Source organism: Rosa chinensis, chromosome 7 (genome assembly GCF_002994745.2).
Source record: "Rosa chinensis cultivar Old Blush chromosome 7, RchiOBHm-V2, whole genome shotgun sequence".
Taxonomy (NCBI): domain Eukaryota; kingdom Viridiplantae; phylum Streptophyta; class Magnoliopsida; order Rosales; family Rosaceae; genus Rosa; species Rosa chinensis.
This window is the reverse complement of record NC_037094.1, coordinates 54,584,114-54,604,644: the sequence shown is the minus strand read 5'-3', so window position 1 is coordinate 54,604,644 and position 20,531 is coordinate 54,584,114. Positions and strand designations below refer to the sequence as shown.

At 38.7% G+C, this 20,531-nt stretch overlaps 2 protein-coding genes across 29 annotated transcripts; one reads left to right on the top strand and one right to left on the bottom strand.

Moving 5' to 3' along the window:
* The first annotated feature begins 234 nt into the window (after positions 1–234).
* On the top strand, positions 235–6,223 carry LOC112177224 (pentatricopeptide repeat-containing protein At5g18390, mitochondrial). Of its 28 annotated transcripts, none has more exons than XM_040511044.1 (8): positions 235–1,900; positions 2,082–2,861; positions 3,544–3,718; positions 4,057–4,148; positions 4,752–4,844; positions 5,088–5,185; positions 5,290–5,341; positions 5,966–6,223. In XM_040511044.1, exon 1 carries the CDS (start codon positions 255–257, stop codon positions 1,719–1,721), a length of 1,467 nt encoding a protein of 488 aa, XP_040366978.1. In that variant the 5' UTR covers positions 235–254; the 3' UTR covers positions 1,722–1,900; positions 2,082–2,861; positions 3,544–3,718; positions 4,057–4,148; positions 4,752–4,844; positions 5,088–5,185; positions 5,290–5,341; positions 5,966–6,223. The 28 variants fall into 28 exon arrangements, 27 of the variants coding, with proteins under 27 accessions (XP_040366978.1, XP_040366972.1, XP_040366971.1 ...); XM_040511038.1 differs by lacking the exon at positions 5,290–5,341 and adding an exon at positions 4,431–4,500 and having other exon boundaries at positions 5,966–6,213; XM_040511037.1 differs by lacking the exon at positions 5,290–5,341 and adding an exon at positions 4,431–4,639 and having other exon boundaries at positions 5,966–6,213.
* A 1,700-nt stretch (positions 6,224–7,923) lies between these two features.
* On the bottom strand, positions 7,924–13,017 carry LOC112177227 (MLP-like protein 43). The gene is made up of 3 exons (XM_024315508.2): positions 12,887–13,017; positions 8,524–8,654; positions 7,924–8,427 (listed from the first exon to the last, which is right to left on the bottom strand). The coding sequence occupies exons 1-3, from the start codon at positions 12,940–12,942 to the stop codon at positions 8,303–8,305; spliced, it is 312 nt and encodes a 103-aa protein (XP_024171276.1). The 5' UTR covers positions 12,943–13,017; the 3' UTR covers positions 7,924–8,302.
* Positions 13,018–20,531: the final 7,514 nt, after the last annotated feature.

Genomic DNA, 20,531 nt, shown 5'->3' with positions numbered 1-20,531 from the left:
TTTTTGGCTTTGAATAATTTATTGAGGGATTTTCGGATCCCTCTAACTTGACAGAGAAACGTCTCTATTTGTAATGGAATCTGATTCCGTACCTCTCAAAAAAAGAAAGAAAAAAAATCCCTCCATCATATAAGTTGAAAATTCTGAATTTCACTAGGATTATTCATTTAGTTTTTGTACGGAGATGATATTTGAAGGTTGTATAGTTTTTCCAAAGAAATGCGACTCCATATTAGAATTTGGGGAGCACCACTATGTTCTTGCTTAAAGTCCCACGCTACTCCCTACTAAACTGCGAACAACGACGCAAAAAAATGCTCAGGTCCTTCGCCAAAAGTTCCCTCCACCTCTATCTCCACCAAAACCCAAACCAAAACCCAAAAACCCTCCACCTCCTCCTCCACCTCCGCCACCTCACCACCCTCAATGCCTTCCCTCCCCAAAAACCCGCCGTGGCCCCCACCAAAGACGACTACTTCTCCGCCATTCACCACATCACCAACATCGTCCGCCGCGACCACTTCATGGAGCGCACCCTCAACAAGCTCCGCATCTCCGTCGACTCCGACCTCGTCTTCCGCGTCCTCCGCGCCTGCTCCGCCTCCTCCACCGAGTCCCTCCGCTTCTTCAATTGGGCCCGCACCCACCACCCCACCTACCACCCCACCACCCTCGAAACCGAAGAGCTCGTCAAGACCCTCGCCCGCTCCAAAAAATACGAGTCCATGTGGAAAATCCTCGACTCCATGAAAACCCACCACGGTTTAACACTCTCCCAGGACACCCTTTGCTTCATTATCCAAGAGTACGGCAAGCACGGCCTGATCGACCAGGCCGTTGAGCTCTTCAATCGAGCTCCCAAGACCTTTAACTGCTTGCAGTCGGTGGAAGTTCACAACGCTCTGCTCTTCTCTCTCTGCCAGACTAAGCTCTTTCACGGCGCTTATGCCTTGGTGAGGAGGCTGATTCGGAAAGGGCTCGCTCCGAATAAGATGACGTATTCCATTTTGGTCAATGCTTGGTGTTCTAATGGGAAGATGAAGGAGGCGCAGCTGTTCTTGGAGGAGATGAGTGAGAAGGGGTTTAATCCGCCGGTTCGAGGCCGTGATCTGCTGGTTGAGGGGTTGCTCAATGCTGGTTATATTGAGGCTGCCAAAGATATGGTAAGGAAAATGGTGAAGGAAAACTGTGTGCCTGATGTTTCTACTTTTAATGCATTGTTAGAAGCTATTTGTACGTCTGGGGAGGTTGAGTTTTGCATTGGTCTTTATTGGGAGGCAACTGGATTGGGGCTTTGTCCTGATATTAATACTTATAAAGTGTTGATACCGGCGGTTTCGAAGGTTGGGAGGATGGATGATGCATTTAGGCTTTTGCATAATGCGATTGAGGACGGGCATAGGCCGTTTCCGGGCTTGTATGCCCCTATTGTTAAGGGGATGTGTAGGAATGGTCAGTTTGATGATGCATTTTGTTTCTTTAGTGAGATGAAGGTCAAGGGTCATCCTCCGAATCGGCCGGTATATACCATGTTGATAACTATGGCTGGACGTGGAGGCCGGTTTGTTGAGGCTGCGAATTACTTGATGGAGATGACTGAGTTGGGGTTGATGCCGATTTCACGGTGCTTTGATTTGGTCACGGATGGATTGAAGAATAGTGGGAAGCATGATCTGGCTAAGAGAATTGAGCAATTGGAAGTTTCTCTTAGGGGTACATGATGATGCTTCATTTGAGTAGTGGAATGATGATGAGTTTTTGCTCTTCAAGGATGACCATTCCGTCTGCCATTTTAGTTAAGAGACAATGGTGGTTAATCAAAGAAGAAATGGTATGGATAGGAACCTACCGGAGTATGGAAAGGAGGAGAGAAGAAAGAATCATCCATTCAGCCGATCAGGTAATGACAATATGATACACATATGGAACTTCATACTTCTTTCTGGAAAACCCCCTTTGATGGCTTAGCATTCTTCTAATGATTCAGGTTAATTGTTATTAATTTTCATTTAGCTCTTTCAAATTCTGTCTTTTTTTGTTGTTCCAAATGTTTTTCAAGCTTTGTGTTGATGCATTTGCAGGCCAAAAGGTTTGGGAAGACAGAGAGTTGATTAATAGATCTGGTGGCAAAGAGCCGTATGTAAAGTCAGTTTCTTTGTATCATCTTAACAAATAAGTTAATTTCTTTGATATCTAATAAGATGTGGAATACATATATTTTTTTGAATTGGTTCTTACCGGTGGTCAATGTATGGAGTGGTATGAAACTCATTCTCACAATTGTTCCAAATCTTTTTCAATGAAGCCTTGAATCTAAGCTTAAGAGTTGAGAGTGATCCAGTATAATCCTAGGCAAATTATAATATAAGTTACTCTAGTTGGCATTCTTGGATGGTCATCCATTGTTGCAGAATAGCTCTACCCAAATAAATATAGGAAAAAAGGTTCATGTCCTCTGGTGCATCTCATTTAGTAAGTGCCCGGGTTCTATATCTCTGAGCCTCTGACTGATATGATTCTTGGCAAGGTATAATTTAAGTTATTTTGAGTTGGCACTGTTGGATTAACCAGAAACTGTACTGGATATTTTTACTATATACTAAAGCTCCTGTACTGTTCCTAAGCACTGTTCATAGCAGCAGTGGAATGACGGTTTTGCCCCCGAAGTTCATTATGTAGCGAGAGAAAGGCTGAGTGTTTTGTAGTTTGTTCGGTAGACTTCCATCGACTGTAGCTATCCAGCTCTGAGATACAGGCGTGGCCATCAAGCTGTCCGATAGAAGCGTGGCATTAGATGCGAGTATCGACCGCATCAATCAGGATCTGAGATACGTAGGTTGGGCTGAAAACAAGTAGGAGAGGTTGGTTTTCTATGCTTATTTGCCAAATTTGAGATTTTAAATTTTTGATTTGTGTCATCGTAGGTTGCTGGGGGTGGGAAAGAGAAGAGGAGGGATTCAAGATTGTGGTGGACTTCGGGGGAAGAGTTTGTGTTTGTTTCCGGAGAGGTGGATTCAAAAATTTAGATCGAGTTTGGGGGATAGCTTTTAGCAGGAAAAGAGTTGTGTGTTTGATTTGGGTTTGTATGTGCTGTATTCTGAAAATAGAACCCAAAATTAAGTTGTATTCTGTTATGGATTTAACAGTTATAACTGATCTGTTCTAACCTCCTTTCTCAATTCTTCCTTTTGTCTACAATATTTTGGTTAGTTTTACATTTGAGTGCGATCCAACTTGGCTTCCCTTGCTTATGTTTCTACATCCATGATCATAAGTGATAGAGAGACCCTTCAGTAATTCACATCTTCAGTGTAGTGAGGCTGGCATACTTTAATTAGTTAAAGCACCATGTAGCATCACTCACCATCTTAGGGACTGGCCTTATTCTTATGCTTCCTTTTTGGCTGATAACCATGTTGTGCATTAGTGAAATATCTCTTTCGTATTGAACTATGTACGTGTACCTAAACTACTTTGTAGTGATGAAGATTGTGCTCCCCATCACCCTATCACTGATCACAAATGTTGTGATCATTGTTGCAGGCTTCGGTTTGTACAGTTGGTGTCTTCATAGCTGTAATAGTCATTGTTATCAAATCCTCGCTCCCATAACATTGCCATCATATAAATATCCCAATGCTGATGATGTTTAGATCAAGCGTCCGCCTGTAATGAAATCACAGTCAACAAAGAAAAATTGGCATTATGGAATGCTAGGGTACTGGTTTCTAAATAATTTAAGGTTTATGTGTGATAGTTTGCATATTAGGATTTGATTGAGTTTTGTGTCTTTTTCTTTCTATCCCAGTAACTCTGCAATAAAAAACCCTTTCAGAGTTTTTGTTTTATTTCAAGATATCCTGTTCAGAAATCAAAGATTACAGCCACTGGTCTTTTTTAATTTGAATTTCTTTACTGTCTTGAGAATAAAGTTTTACTGTTTGTGTCGTTACCTTGATAACGATTAATTCAATTATTGACCAAATTGAGTCGGATTTGGTTAAGGCAGTGTTTTCCATTTTGAATGCTTGATATTGTCAATTGCGTGCTTTGCAGGAGGTTCATAATAGGCAGTTGCGATACAAAGCTCCTAGAACTGCTGGATTGTAAAAATTGCTGAACTCTTGGACGTTGTATGCTTATGTAAGGTATCTTTTTTTTCCTGCTCCGACTATGTATGAACTATCAAAAGTTATACGATGTTTTGCTATTGCATACAAGTCATGAATGTGATCTGTACACAAATGGTAGAAAGCAATTAGAGGCTTAGAACAGTTAGTATGAAGCTTATGATTACACTGCTGAGTGGATAAATTACTGTTAGGTTTGAGGAAAAGATTTATACTGCTGCTACTAGCAATAGATTCATGTATATCTATGATTTCTTGATACTTCCAGGTCCATTATTTTTTTCATTCTGTGGTTAGCAGAAATGCAGATTAATTCGCAAGTCCGATGAGCTAACATGGGGTTAGAAATGTTTAATTATCGTTTGTGGTGGTGAGAATTCCAGAAATTGTCTCTGTTTGTTTATTGTAGTCAAAGTTGGAAAGTTTAGAATATTGAAGTTCATTTCTTGATTAACTGAATTGAAATTATTGTTTTTGATGTAACTTGGTGGAAGCCTATGAGATGGCTGGTCAGTAAGTCTATTGTTTAACTGGCTTTCTGCCTCAAAAGGCAATATTTTCTCAAACCAGGTGGCAGAAAAGAGAGCTGCATTCTTACCATTGCTGCATTTTGGATTGCAGGACCCTTTGCTTTATGGTCAGTTAGGATATTTTTGCTCAAGTTTGTGATCACCTTTGAATTATGCTATCAATTGTTTTGAATGGTATCTTATGGTAAGTGAGCAGGTGTTTGGCCAGTTCAAATTTGTTTGATATGTTTTTTGTCAGTTCAGCTTTAGGGATAATGAATTCTATTTTTGTATTTCCTGTTGTAAAATTTTGAAACTACTTTGAAATCTTTCATATGTTACAATGTTCACAGTGTGTGCACAGTGATCAAACTCTTCATTGATGCAGGACGATAGATTTTCTTTTTGTGGGTTTTTGGGTTTGTAATAGTCATCTTCGTTTTTTCAGGGAAAGTGATAGTTCTTGCTCTTGAAGAAAATGCTAGAGCTTCCCACAATTTGGACACTCTTTGAACTACAGAGCCGTTTGAGAAAAAACCAATTCAGGTAAAGTTGAAGTGGAGAAATTTTTGTTTTTTGTTTTTCGTTTTTTTTTACAATATGCATCACATACTCATCTTTTTGCATGGATACGATGCTCCCTTGAAAAGTCATGCTGTGAAGTAGCTACACATGTTACTGTCATGAATTTGTTATTTGATGGTAAGTCCTCAGAAAGCATGCTCCTATTCAGTTCCACATGCCATAATAAGCACACTAGATCTTCCTGATATCTTAAAATTTAAACAGTCCTGTAGCACAATTGCTTTCTGCTGTTTCAGATTGTACGGTGCATATTATTTATGTTTCATAATTGTTAGTTTAATACATGGAACAAGAACCTGTAGGTTGTTTAGCATTATTACTAAAAGGCATTTCCAAATCAAAACACTGCTGATGATGATAAACTTATGCTGAAGGAATATTAAGCCTATATATATATATATATATATATATATGTCAACAGGTGAATTGAAAGTATAAATAAAACTATTTAGGTTGAGTTAAATGGAGCACTTGAAACCCCGTGTTAGCAAGGATTTGTTGCATGCATGGTCATATAGAATGTTGGGATTTTATCTGCAAGGCTTTTCCATCATATCTGCTTTCCTTATTCTACAGAGTACATCATTCCAGGGTTGTATACAGAATTACAGATCGAATTAAAATATGTTCATGAACACACCAAGTCAAACAAGTCACAGATAATAATCTGTGCCATTTAGTAACCTCAATGCAATATCTCTGCAACCTAAATGTACTTAATACATATTATGACTTTTCCAGATGCCTGATGAAAAAAGTTGATGCATTGATGAAAGCCATGGAGCGGAGTCTATGAAAATAAAGAAAGAAGCCGTAGCTAAAGATAAAGAAGCTGCAACAGCTAAGGTGGATGCTAATAAAAAGAAGAGTTCAGATAAACTCATCTAAGAGGTTGTAATTACTTTTCAACAGCCTCAATACCATTCTTTCCTTTTGTATTTTGCTTCTGTAATAACATCCTTTCAAACATTAAAAATTTTCAAATCTGATCCCTGAATATATGATTGATTTTATGATTTACTTCTAATTGCTGGGGATAACAAAAGCATCTTGAATGTTTGCTTACAAGAGATTTATTGAAGATCATGTGGAGATTTAGTCTTTATGAGCAATGTGTCCTATTTTTTATATTAAGAACAATCCAACTGCTGTATACTACTACAGCTAAATTATTCAACTACAAAATCCGCAGCAAAGCGCGGGAACATTACCTAGTTATCTACCGAAAGTAGTATAGAAACAGAGGTACAGTTCCTCATGGTGCTTCTCATGTAGTAAGTGCCCATTTCTAAATTTCTGACCATCCGTGCTTCATTTAGAAAACACAAATGCAGTCGAGTGGTTAAACCACTCTATAAGCTTTGTGCTTTTCTTTATTTGGCACGCATAAAAAGTCTGCAAGTCTGACTTTAGATTTTGGCAGTTGTGATAGAAATATAGAAATACGATCCAAGCATTTATGGAAAAATAACTTCAATCTCATACCTTAGCAGACTCTTTAATCGAGTTAAGGCAAGCTGTGCATGGTTCAAGGAGATAGTGGCAGTTGGAGTAGTATTCATTTTGGGGCTGGTTTGATTAGGATGGTCTACTTGGAGATTTGGCGATGGATGGTCTGCAAGGTCTTGGGTTGATGACTGGACTGGTTGTGGAGTTCTTAGTGATTTGGCTACTGAATTTAGCGTTTTAAATTTAAATACTCATTTCCAGCACTTTTTGAATGCTATTCGCTGGGATTCCAAGACTTTGCTTCAGTGCTTGCCTACTTCAGTGGATAGAATTCTCAGCATTCCAACTGCTATGACTGGTGGTGGAGCTGATAAATTGATTTGGAAGCATACTTCAAAAGGGAATTCTGTTCCTTCTGCTTAAAGTATAATGTAAGTTATTTTGAGTCATTTTGGTTCCTACAGCTCTAACAATACCAAATAGACATATTCGGAAGCCTCCAGTTACCCAACATTGAAAATATATACATGGATCATGATGCAAGGAAGGCTTGTGACTAATGATTGAAGGCACAGCTGGAAATTACTGATGACAGCACTTATGATACCAAATGCACTAGTATTTGGAAGCTTCCAAGTCCCCAGCATTGAAATTTTGTACATGGATCATGGTGCAAGGAAGGCTTGTGACTAATGATAGAAGGCACAGCAGGAAATTAACTGATGATAGCCCTTATGATACCAAATGCACTAGTATTTGGAAGCTTCCAAGCCCCCAGCATTGAAAGTATTTACATGGATCATGGTGCAAGGAAGGCTTGTGAGTAAAAGACTCAGCAGGAAATTAACTGCCGACCCTTGCTGCCCTTCTTGTCCAGGCTCCGAAAAAACCCATGAGTCACTTGGTGACTGTTACTAAAAGCTCAAGCTTTGTGTATTACTCTGAGGCCTAATAGGTACCTTTTGTTAACTGGGACAGTTGGCTTGCTGCTAACCTACAAATTTCATGGTTTCGCCTGGAATGAGAATTTTAAAGCTGGTTTATAACTTCATACAAGTTATTTTGAGTTAAGCCATGTAGTGATTTAAGGCAACTACCATGTGTAAGATGCAGAAATATCAGCTTCTTGGTGCAAGCCTGACGGTGGGACTTTAAAACTTAATGTGGATGGTTCCTCCAGGGTGAGATTGGTGTTGGTGGGTGCTGTAAGGAATGAATCTTGGCATACCGAAACATTGACATATAGGATCAAATTGAATAAACAGCCTTATTATTGATAAGCAGCTGATTATGGATGAGTAAATACACAGGGCTACTTCTAGTGAGCAGGTTTCGAACTTTCAATTTTTATTAGCATGCATTGTCTGATTTTTTATTTAATTAGTTATTTATACAATAATTGGATAGAAAGTTGAGCCCATTTCTTGCTGGAAAAATGCTGGGTCTCGAGGCGGCGACCTCTTCCAGCTCACCTCAGGTCCTGCTCTGAGTGAATAGTTGAGCATCGACGCCTTTGATGTTATCAGTTACCGCCTGGAGCATAAAATATGGGTCTGCAACATCGTCATGCATCTTCTCATACTCCAAAATCACATGCACCGTTGCTTTCGGGTTTGGAGTGGTAATAATTTACAGGATGAACTTGAAGCTCTTGTAATCATCAAGAAGTTCTCCTTCAACGACTTTCCAAGTTGCTGAATGTTTCTTGCTGTCCAGGGCTTCAATCATCTCCTGGGATACTTTAGCTTTCCCATCTGCATTAGTAAGCATATATATGCAATTAATCAGTTGGTAAAGAAATAAAAACACCCAGTACTATATATAATAAAACTTGATTAGTATGTACCTACCTTGGAAATACTTCCAGGATGAGATAGAACCGACTTTTGCGGATGAGGACTTGTCAGCTTGATTAGTTGCAACACCATCAAGTTTGTTGTTGGGTACATGGTGTGGTCTGTGTACAACCATATCATAAAACCAGGGCCGGCCCTGTGAGTTTAGAGGCTCAAGGCAGGAAAAAATTTGAGGCCCCAAAATAAATGCTCAAACATTACAAAAGAAAATAATATCCCAATTTCAAAGTATCACTGAAATATGACTCGTCTTGCATTTTTAGATGCAAAGGTACTAATCAAATTTACATAATCAAGTTTTCCAACAATATCTTTTTCAATAGATATCATAGCCAAACCACTCAATCTCTCTTGTGACATAGTAGACCGAAGGTAAGATTTGATCAATTTCAACTTTGAAAAACTTCTTTCTGCAGAAGCAACTGTGACTGGTATAGTTAGCAAAATCCTATAAGCAATCCAAGCATTTGGATAACAGCCATCAACTTCTTTTATGTAATTCAACACATCAATAGCTCTTTTTGTTTCATTGGGTAAATCTTCACTCAACATTCGTAAGTCATGATATAGATCATCTTCATTAAGATCAAAAATCTCGCCATGCTTCAATAAATTTGTAAGGTTAGCACAAAAACTCTTCAAACTATCTCTATCTGCAGACCTTAACTTGTCCAAATCAAACAAAAGCCCAAAATTCTCTTCAAAAGTTTTAAATTGCTCAAACCTGGTTTAGAAAAAAAGAAGAAGATGAAGTTCAATAAACTATATAAACATGTCTCACCCAAAACAATGGCTTCTCTGCTTGGATTCTCTTTGCTATAATCTGCTTAGATATCATTAAGTTGGATAAATCAAGTGGTAGGTACAGAGTTGTTCAATTTGAAGAAACTCACAGCTATGATCTTGTAATACAAGAGTGTGCTCACAGTTACTTGGTCAGTGACATGGTCAGTTACGTGACCAGTTACATGACCAGTTACAGTTACTTGGTCAGTGACATGGTCAGTTACTTGACCAGTTACATGACCAGTTACAGTTACTTGGTCAGTGACATGGTCAGTTACATGGTCAGTTACGTGACCAGTTACATGACCAGTTACTTGGTCAGTGACATGGTCAGTGACATGGTCAGTTACGTGACCAATTACATGACCAGTTACTTGGTCAGTTACATGACCAGTTACTTGGTCAATGACATGGTCAGTGACATGGTCAGTGACATGGTCAGTTACGTGACCAGTTACATGACCAGTTACTTGGTCAGTGACATGGTCAATTACGTGACCAGTTACATGACCAGTTACTTGGTCAGTGACATGGTCAGTTACATGGTCAGTTACGTGACCAGTTACATGACCAGTTACAGTTACTTGGTCAGTTACATGGTCAGTTACGTGACCAGTTACATGATCATCAGCTTGCTCAAAACATCATGCTCATTAACTGAATATATTAAATTTGAATGAAATTGTGCTAACCTGGTTTTGAATGAAGAAATAGCTTGATCAACTATGTAGAAAAAATAATTGACTTTAAAGGATTCTGCAGCTGATTGTGTCACCGCTTCGCTAGAGCTTTCACCAAATTGTCTCTTTTTGTGAATTGTCCGTTTTTCCATGAATACCGGTTCAATCCCCATCTCACTTGCAATCTCTTTAGCTTCAATCAAGGACTCCTCAAATCCAGTTTCTCTAAACTTTTGAAGAAAGGAAAGAAGACGTTCCAATTCTTTGATGGCAGTATCAACATGCATATCTTCAGTTTGCAGAACTTTGCTGACATTGTTAACAGCATGTAACAATTCATACCATATAATCATACCGAACAAGAACTCAAAATTATGAAGATTATATGTTGCTAAAGTCTCAGCATCACTTTTTGTCTTGACATCTTCTTTACCATTCACCAAGTGAATCAAAGCTTCTCTTATTTCTGGAGCTTGATACCTTATTGCTTTAACACTCTCCACACGACTTTCCCAACGAGTTTCTGATAATGGCTTAACGGTAAAACCTGTCACATGCTCTGTAAAAACCTGCCATCTCTTTGTAGAAGCTGAAAACAAGGAATAGATTCGTTGAATTACACCGAAAAAGGACTCGGCTTTGGGACAACAATGAGCCATATCAGAAAGCACAAGATTTAGAGAATGACAAGCACAAGGTGTGTAAAATGCTTTTGGATTTATTTCAAGTAGTCTACTTTGCACACCTTTGTTTTTTCCTTTCATGTTGGATCCATTGTCATACCCCTGTCCTCTTATATCATTAACATCAAGTCCAAGAGTCTTCAATGCAGTTAGAAGTTCATTAAGTAGTCCAAGACCTGATGTGTCAGATACCTTTAAGAATTCTAGAAAATATTCTTCAACCACAATAGGAGTAGCCGAAACACTGACACTTCTTAATACAAGAGACATCTGTTCCTCATTACTTACATCTGGAGTACAATCAAGTATAACTGAAAAATATTTGGCTTCTTTGATTCTACTAATAATTGAGCTTTTCACCTCCCCTGCCAACAATTGAATCATCTCATTCTGAATTTAGTGACTCAAATAATGATCTTGAACCTCATGTTTATTAATACGTCGAACATGTTCTTGCATAGTCGAATCAAATTCAGCAAGCAGTTCTATCATCTGTAAGAAAATGCCATTGTTCTCCTCATATAGCTTTTCACTATCTCCACGAAAAGCTAAATTATTTTTCCCAAGTCTTTTCACAACTGCAAGAATTCTCTCTAATACTTGCTTCCAGTGTTCCTTTTCTTGATTGATTTGTTCTTGTAGACTTACATCAATTGTTAACTTCAATTTCAGCCTTTTTGCCAACTCCATCCAACTTGTCATTGAGCCAATGTGATACCTACTTCTTTCATGACTTTTAAGTCGATCAGAAATATTGTGCCAATCATTCACACCTTCATTAGCTAATTGCCCCACAAGATGTTTCTTTGCAAACAATTTACAACAAAAGCAAAAAACTTTATCCAAAGAAACCGAATATACCAGCCACTTTCTTTCTTGTTTCTCTCCATTTGGTAATTCTCTGAAGTAATGCTTTGAGGAAAAACATCTGTCACATTTATCTCTCGGAAAGATGACATTATTGTCTCTTTTCGGGCCTCTTTCAACCAAGAAATCTGTAATATTTTGGTCTGTCCTGTTCCAATTCCCTGGATCATCCATGTCAAAAAGAATTTCCTCAGTTGAATTTGTAGTGTGAACATCTTCATTGATAATGTCATTAATTTCCTCATTCTCTGACTGATTTGGCTCTGCATTGTGAACATCTTCATTGAGAATTTCATTATTTTCCTCATTCTCTGATTGATTTAGCTCTTCTGCCTCTTCAATATGATGATCATTCACCACCTGCTCTGGTTCCTCACTTGTATTCTCATTCACAGCTTGACATGCCTCTTCTTTGTTGCTACTAAAATACTTATTAAGAGAACCAACTTGAGTTTTACGTAAAGCTTCTCTCCTCTCTTTCTCTTTTCTTTTCTGCGCCCCGGACTTAAACTTTCTAATAGGAGCCATGATAACAACTTCAAATCCAACCAACAATCCAACAAATTCAACAATTGAATGATTTGAACCCCTAAAGAATATCATATAGAAAGCCTCAGGCATATAGCAAATTTTCAACAGAGAATGAATGAAACAGAGATGAAAGTTGAAACATGCATAACTGATAACTCTAAAATCCCTAAAAACAAAGATGAAACAAAATCATTGTTCATTGTTCTGCAATATATTAAATAGTTCACAAGTCTTAAATTTTCAATAAATGTTATAAATCATGATTTCATAATTACATGTTTCAAACCAAAATTGAAAAGGAATGGAATACAAGAGGCCAAGAGCATCAAAAACACAAATAGAGAACGAAAAAACCAAAATTTCTTCAAAATCGAAAATAAAAACCTTCAAAGATCTTACCTTTTTGCGTTTTTGGAAGATAAAATCAACTCTTCAGTCTCTTGAATTTACTTTTTCATCTGATCCTCTCAATCACAATTGGATTTTCGATAGCCACCGAGGAAACCTTCTGAGATGTTCAATCATAATTGGATTTTTGTCTTGGATTGAGAAAGAGCTTCAAAAACTTGAACTTAGAAAGAGGAAAATCATCTCCTCTCTACTGCTTTGCGTCTCAATCTGATGGAACTATGGAAGTATTGAAAACAGAGGGTCATGTTGCGTGTACGAAGACACAAAGTGGTTTAGATTGATTCTTTTTTTTTTTTTTTTCTGCAGGCCTACATAATAAAAATTTTTGAGGCCCCTAAAATATGAGGCCCTAGGCTTGGGCCTGCTTCGCCTAGCCTCAGGGCCGGCACTGCATAAAACTCGTCAGCAGCAGCCTTGATCTCAATAGCCACCTCCACCTTACCATAATTGGACATTTTGATTTCCTTTATAAACCACACTAAATAGTAAATACTTTAGCTAGGTAGCGGGGAAGAAATACTTGGTGCCTTACAGTTATATATAGGGGAGAATAAAGAGGACCTAGATGGTATACGCGTTCAAAGTGAAGGCTCTCAAAAATAAAGAATATATATATATATATATATATATATTTTTTTTTTTTTTTTTTTTTTTGATGATTTTACTAGTCTGCAACTAGACAAAATCGTGAAAATAAGAAAACTCAATATTTTTTCCGAGCCGTCTCCATGCTCTGTCATCGGTGATGAGATTATGTCTACATAAGAAAATTTCAATAAAAAAGTGTTCTCAAAAGTTGGCATATTTTGTCATACCACACAAGTGCCACAATGATATGCCTGTTTTAATGCATTAAACTTCTATAATGCAAATTAATGTTTAGCTCGAAGTTCAGGCATTGAAGTCCTGGAGTTTGAAGGATTCCAAAAGCTAAATGTACGTAGAACTCTTAGCTATTAATGATCGAGATATATACAATACAAAATGTCAAGCAATAATTGTTAAATAAACAAGCAATATGGGATATTGTGAGATTAGGAAACTGGGATCTTTGAATCCTATGCTTCTCCGAGGTATTTCGCTCCTCCGTGCACAACCCACCCCACCCAACGGCTGAGCTTCGGGATCGTGGCGGCGTCAAGTCGATTCGGGCTGCGGCGGCGGAGAAGAGTAGTTCATCCTCTGCGGACAACTCCACTCTAAGAGGCGTGCTGAGCGTGAACGTGGCACCAAAGTATCCGGGGTGGGACGACGCTGACGACTGCAAATGGAAAGAAAAGGAAGGCTAGATTCTGAGGGACGTCGAGGCCATCTTTTTGGTTGCCAAAGAGATTCTCCATTCGGATAGGTATATGGATGGTGAGCAGCTGACCCCTGAAGATGAAAAACTGGTGGCGGTGCAAATTAAAGGGATTCTGGCTTATCGTCCACAACTCCACATTCCGATCGAAGATAAGATGGCTGTGGAATTGATACTATTATGGTTGATGGGTAATGGGTTCCGGCCTATTTGTCATAAGAACTGATGATGTACGTATGGATATAGACTTCTCCTTCCAGAAGTGTCTTCCAGCTAGATATCCAACCCATGCAGAAAGATTAATTCGAGAACATTTCAAACGTGGTAGTGGCTAATGTGTACTGCTCCTGATGCACTTATTGGAGTTTAATTTTGCTTTGGCAATTAGATTGACTCATTGACATGATGATATTCGATAAGTAGAGCATGATTTTCAACGATTAGCTGATTCAAATGTTTAATTGTTTAAATAAGCATCGATGTCTTTGTTGATGTCAATTACCAACTAGAGCAAAGCATGGGGTTCTGGAACATTGTCATCCACCTTTTCATACTCCAAAATCCAATGCACCATAGGTGTGGCCTGATCACCATATTTGAGTGGTAAGATGCAGAATGAACTTGAAGCACTTGTAATGCTCAAGTAGGTCTCCTCCAATTACTTCCCAAGTCATCACCGAATTGTTCTCCTTGTCTATGGCTTCGATTATCTCCTTGGCTACTTTAGCTTTCCCGTCTGCATACCAACAAGCAGCATACCAACAAGCAAGCAATCACTAGATAAAAAAAAAAATTAGCATGAACCAACTATAATTAAGCTTGAGAGCCTTCGAACTATTTTAAAGCTACTAGGAATTAGGTGAGTTAATAAGTCAACTTCGATGGCTGTTCTGCAACACTATGATAGTCTTATATGTGTAAATACCCCTGAAGTTGGGTGTTGTATCAGTTTTTTAACAGAGAAATAGTGTAAGACTGTGTAATAGTTGAGTAACTAATGTGATATATTTGAAACTTGGATGACCAAAGTGTCAAACGTGGTAAAGTTCAGTGACCATTTGTGAAATTTTCTTTATTAAGAATGAAGTTTAAGTGCGTGTTCTGTAAGGTGGAAGAAGAAAAATAAATTGTAATTTTTAATAAAATATTGTTTTTTATTGTAATTTTATATTATAGTATTTTAGTATTTAGATAAATAAGAAATTTGTAGGGTGAAGAAAGTGATAACATCAAATCCATGGCCAACCTTACAAGCACAGTGAAGAGAGAAAGAGACGAAAATGGAAGAACAATCTGGAGCAAAATTCTTGAGAGTGTTTTACTGAAAATGTATAGTGTATCCAATTTTTACAACAAAACCCCTATTTATAGTAATACCACACCTTCACTTATTACAGATTGGAAAATATAGAAAATATCTAAAGTCTCTGCGTCACATGCTTGACAGCTGGATGCCACACCATTGGTCAAGCTGACTCTTCCATGCTGAGGCAACGTAATAGTTAACACCTCCCCTCAATCTAAGCTGGGGATACCACACTGAGATTGACACAATGTTGTCTGAAGATTGGGCTATGTAAACCTTTGGTGAAGACATCTGCAGTTTGATGTTCAGTGGGAACATATTGCAGAAGAAGATCTTGTCTCTGTACTCTTTCTCTTACAAAGTGAAAGTCATTATCCAAGTGCTTAATCATTGAATGGAATACAGGATTGGAGCATAAAGCAAGAGTAGACAAGTTGTCACACTTCAACAGAGGAGGGGCAGGTACTTTTACCTGCAAATCACATAGCACATGCCGTATCCAAGATATCTCTGCTGCAGTGTTTGCAAGAGCTCTATATTCTGCTTCTGTTGAACTTCTTGACACTGAGCCCTGCTTCTTTGACTGCCAGGATATAGGACAATGGTCTAGATACACAATGAAGCCAGTGGTAGATCTCCTATGGTTAATCTCACCAGCCCAATCAGCATCACAGTAGGCATTAATATATGCCACACTGTCACCATACTTGTAAAACAATCCTTTGCTCAAAGTTCCTTGCAGATATCTTAATATTCTCTTAACATATGCATAATGAACATCAGTTGGGGCAGACATGAATTGACACACAGTATTGACAACGTAGGCAATATCAGGCCTAGTGAAGGTTAGATACTGGAATGCCCCAACAATGCTCCTATAAAGAGTAGGATTCGGTAGAGGAGTACCTTCATTTTTGAGCAACTGAACATGAGGAAGGCAAGGTGACACACATTCCCTACAAGTTTCCAGACCTGCTTTGGCTATCAACTCCTTTGCATATTTTTCTTGGGACAGAAAAATACCATTTTTCTTGTATTGCACATTGATGCCAAGGAAGAAAGACAAGGAACCGAGATCTTTCATATCAAACACTTCACTCAACTCAGACACAACCGCATTGATTCCTTCAGTATCAGATCCAGTTACCACAGTATCATCCACATACAATAATAAGGCAACTACACCTTTTTCACTTTGCTTTATGAATAAGCTAGGATCTAAATGAGAAAAATGAAAGCCTAGAGCTGGAAGAAAGTTAACTTTTCATTCCAAGCTCTAGGAGCTTGCTTCAAACCATAGAGTGATTTCTTCAACAAGCAAACATAATCAGGATGGATAGAACCAATAAATCCTTGAGGCTGTTGCATATAAACTTCCTCTCTGAGATCACCATGCAAAAAGGCATTTTTAACATCCAACTGCCGTAATTCCCATTTATTCATAGCAGCAAGAGCAATCACAAGTCTAACTGTACTATGTCTCACTACAGGGCTAAAAGTTTCATCATAGTCCAAGCCTTTCTCTTGACTATACCCCTGTGCAACTAATCCAGCTTTGTGCCTAGAAACAGTGCCATCAGGATTCCTTTTAATCTTATATATCCATTTACTCACTACAATGCATGTTCTTACCTTTAGGTAATGGAACCAGAACCCAGGTACCTTGCTTCCGGAGCGCATCCATCTCCTCATTCATTGCCAAGTCCCATTCAGGTGTACCAACTGCAGCTCTAAAGGACTTGGGCTCTATAGACTCGTGAATATCCAAAACAGAAGTAAAGTCACTAAAAAAGGCTAATTCATCAAGTAGATTCTATTGAACCACACAGGAGAAGGCACAAAAGTCTGGAAATAATTTGTTCTTTACAATCCCGTTCTTTGCTCTTGTCAGCATAGAGTGATTGTTATATGCCTGAGCATGATCTTCAACAAATTGCAACTCTTGAGGTAGGACTACACAAGCATTATCACTATCACTGTAGCTGGAGGAAATATCATCATTAATTGAATTGGAACCACCACTACCACTTCCACCATCTTCACTTAACACATTCACATTTCCACCATCCACATTACTATTCACAGCAGCATTCACATCACTATTCACAGCAGCATTCACATCACTATTCACAGCACTCACATGACTATTCACAGCAGCATGAGTCACGCCCCCCCTATCAGCCAAGGTAGGGGACCATGCAGAAGGCTGAGAGGACTGGGCAAAAGGAAGCACCACATGCAATTAAGCTGGAGGAAGGACGGAAAGCAGATGTGATGGAAGAGAAGGAGAGTTGGCAGAGGGGGATGGCCTAGCAGGACTAGGGATAGATGGTGGTGGTGGACAGGTGAGGCTAGAAGTAGAGGTTGACACAAGAGAAGCAACTGAAAAGGGAAACTGAGTCTCATCATGGATAACGTGTCTGCATAGCCAAAGTTTATTTTTCTCGATGCTGTAACAAAAAACACCTTTGTAACCAAGAGCATAGCCAAGAAAAACACATGTAGTTGTTCTAGGATCAAGTTTGTCATGGGAATATAGTCTAAGATAAGGATAACATGCTGAGCCAAAGATTTTGAGGAAGCGGATATCAGGTACAGATCCAAACAACTCAAAGTAAGGAGAATGCATGTTGAGAGATTTACAAGGCATTCTATTGATAAGAAAAGCTGCATGAGCAACAGCATGAAACCAAAATTGTTTAGGCAAGCTTGCTGCCATCATCAAAGTGATGCAAGTCTCTACAACATGTCGATTCTTCCTCTCAGCAACCCCATTTTGCTGAGGAGTGTGAGGACAGGTAATAAAGTGCAAAATCCCTTTGGTGTCTAGGAAATTCCTGAAAGTTTTGCTATTATACTCTCTACCTCCATCAGTTTGCAAGGATTGAATAGAACAATGAAACTGTGTTTGCACAAAGTTGAAGAACTTGACAAATGTGGAGAAAACATCTGATTTATTAATGAGAGGAAAAATCCATACAAACTTGGTATTATCATCAATGTAGGTGACATAGTACTTAAAGCCTTCCAAAGACAAACAAGGAGCAGCACCCCATACATCAGAATGAACTTTCTGAAATGGAACAACTGACCTAGAGACTGATTCAGTAAAAGGTAACCTATGCATCTTTCCACTAAGACAGGAAGAACAAATATGAGGACTAGAATCATTGCTAAACTGCACTTGAGCAAGTGATAGCATTTTAGCAGCAACATCAGAAGTAGGATGATCAAGTCTTTGATGCCAGAGAGAGGACTTGATAGCTGAACCAACAAAGGCAGTATGTGTATGTTGAGAGAGAGAAGGAAATCTTGGACTTTTGAACAGAAACAGTCCTTCACCATTACTCTTTCCCTTGTATAACAGAGCCTTTGTTGCTTTGTCCTGTACACAAATGTCAATATCATCCATAATTATGTAGCAATGATTGTCTTTGCATAGTTTATTGAAGGACAGAAGGTTCACAGCAAGGCTAGGCACATGTAAAACATTTTTAAGTCTAAAAGAGTGCTTGTCAGGTGTAATATCAGTAGAACCAATATGCTTTATATTCAAACCTGCACCATTGCCAATTGTGATGGAGTTGTGAGACTCATAGGGATGAGCAATGGTGAGATTCTTGAGATCAGAGGTCATGTGATGAGTTGCACCAGTATCTCCAATCCAAATCTCACTGTGTTGTGTTCCAGATGTGCTAGCACCAGAAGATTATGCTGTCATAGCAGTCAAGGTAGCTGGAGGTTCAGCACCTTGATAGGCATATTTGCTCCTGTGATGGCAATCCAGTGCTGCATGACCCTTTAGGCCACAAATTTGGCAAATTACCACAGACTGAGATGGATGATTAGGTGGGACATTACTTCTGTAAAAGCAATTAACTGCAGTGTGACCCTTTTTTCCACAAATCTGGCACTCAGGTGAGGAACCAATATTGTTTCTATATTCACCATTGTTACCCTTGTAATCAGGAGAAGCAAGATTTTGGAAGCATTTGCTTGCAATGTGGCCTTTCTTGTGACAATAATCACACTCAGTATTTTGATAGCAGTTGCTAGCATTGTGACCTCTTTTACCACATATCTGACATTCAACACTGTTGTAACTCCTGAAACTTCCTCCAGTTTGATCATTCTCTGAAATGAGTTGCTTGCTAGTACTCCAATCAGCATGTCTTCCATTGTTGTTATTCCACACACCTTTGCCTTTATCACTGCTAAACGATCTAGTGGAACCTTTATTTCTGTCATCAGCATTGAACCTGTATCCATTTCCTCGAGCTGCCATTGCAGTCATAGATCCTGTAGAGATGAACTGAGCTTTAATATCTCTTTCAGCAGCTAAAAGTTGAGCCCTGAAGTCCTGAAGTGAAATGGAGTTGTCACGAGCACGAATGACAGTCTTTATCATTGAGTACTCATCAAGCAAACCATTCAAGGTGACCACCACAATATCCTCATCTGCTATAGCCACTCTAACATACTGCAACTGATCTCTGGCATGCTTAATACGAAGTAGGTACTTGTCAATTGAGTCAGCACCCTTCTTGATGGGCTGTAGGTCAGTTTTGAGCTGAATAATGTTGGCTCTTGAGACAGTAGAAAACCTTTCTTGCAAAGCTAGCCAGGCTTCACAAGATGAGATACATCCAACAATGATTTCCATGATATCATCATTAAGAGTGGCCATTAACAGACCAAGTAAGGCCTTGTCAGTCCTCTTCCATTGCTTATAAGCTTGAGTGATCTCATTAGTCACAGTCCCATCCTCAGTAAGAGCAAGACGAGGGGGACATGGATAGGTTCCATCAAAGAAGCCAAAAAGATCATTTCCTTCGAGAACGGACTGGAATTGAAAGCTCCACTTGACAAAATTTGTTTCACTCAAGCGAACAGTAATCATACTCAGCAGTGAGTTAACATCAGATTGTGTAACAGTCATGATGGCTGATAATGAGTCTACAGATTATCAAACTCTTTGATTAACCAAATATTGTCAAACTCGTATCTACTGCAATATAATCTCACAAGCAACCAAGCTATAAACCTCGTTTTATCACAAATCTCACAATATCATATTCATCATAGTCTCACAAGCAATCAGGTTATCAATCTTGTCTTATCACAGATCTAACAATATTATACTCATCACAGCATGATTTTCCTTCAACAAATCTCTTTATCATCTCAGTTATATCTCAATCACTATCAATTTTACTAGATCCATATATCTCAAAGACTCAACATCACAGAATTAGTACAAATCTCACAAGAGAATGGGGATCTAAACCACAAGTCACAGATTGATATGAAAAGTTTAGATGAAGTCAAATCGTAGCACAATAAACCATTTCACAAGTGAAAACAAGTAATCGAAGCCAGAATCAAAACCTCAGAAGCAGAAAGCAAAGATCTAGGGTTTGGTTGAAGCACACAGTGAG

Bases quoted from the DNA above. Each gene is read 5' to 3' on its own strand.
- LOC112177224 (XM_024315501.2), top strand. From the start codon at position 255: ATGTTCTTGCTTAAAGTCCCACGCTACTCCCTACTAAACTGCGAACAA.
- LOC112177227 (XM_024315508.2), bottom strand. From the start codon at position 12,942: ATGTCCAATTATGGTAAGGTGGAGGTGGCTATTGAGATCAAGGCTGCT. The intron at 8,655-12,886 runs GTTTTATGCAGT...GGGCCGGCCCTG, and splicing joins ATCAAGGCTGCTGCTGACGA to GTTTTATGATATGGTTGTAC. The intron at 8,428-8,523 runs GTAGGTACATAC...TTACTAATGCAG, and splicing joins ATCCTGGAAGTATTTCCAAG to ATGGGAAAGCTAAAGTATCC.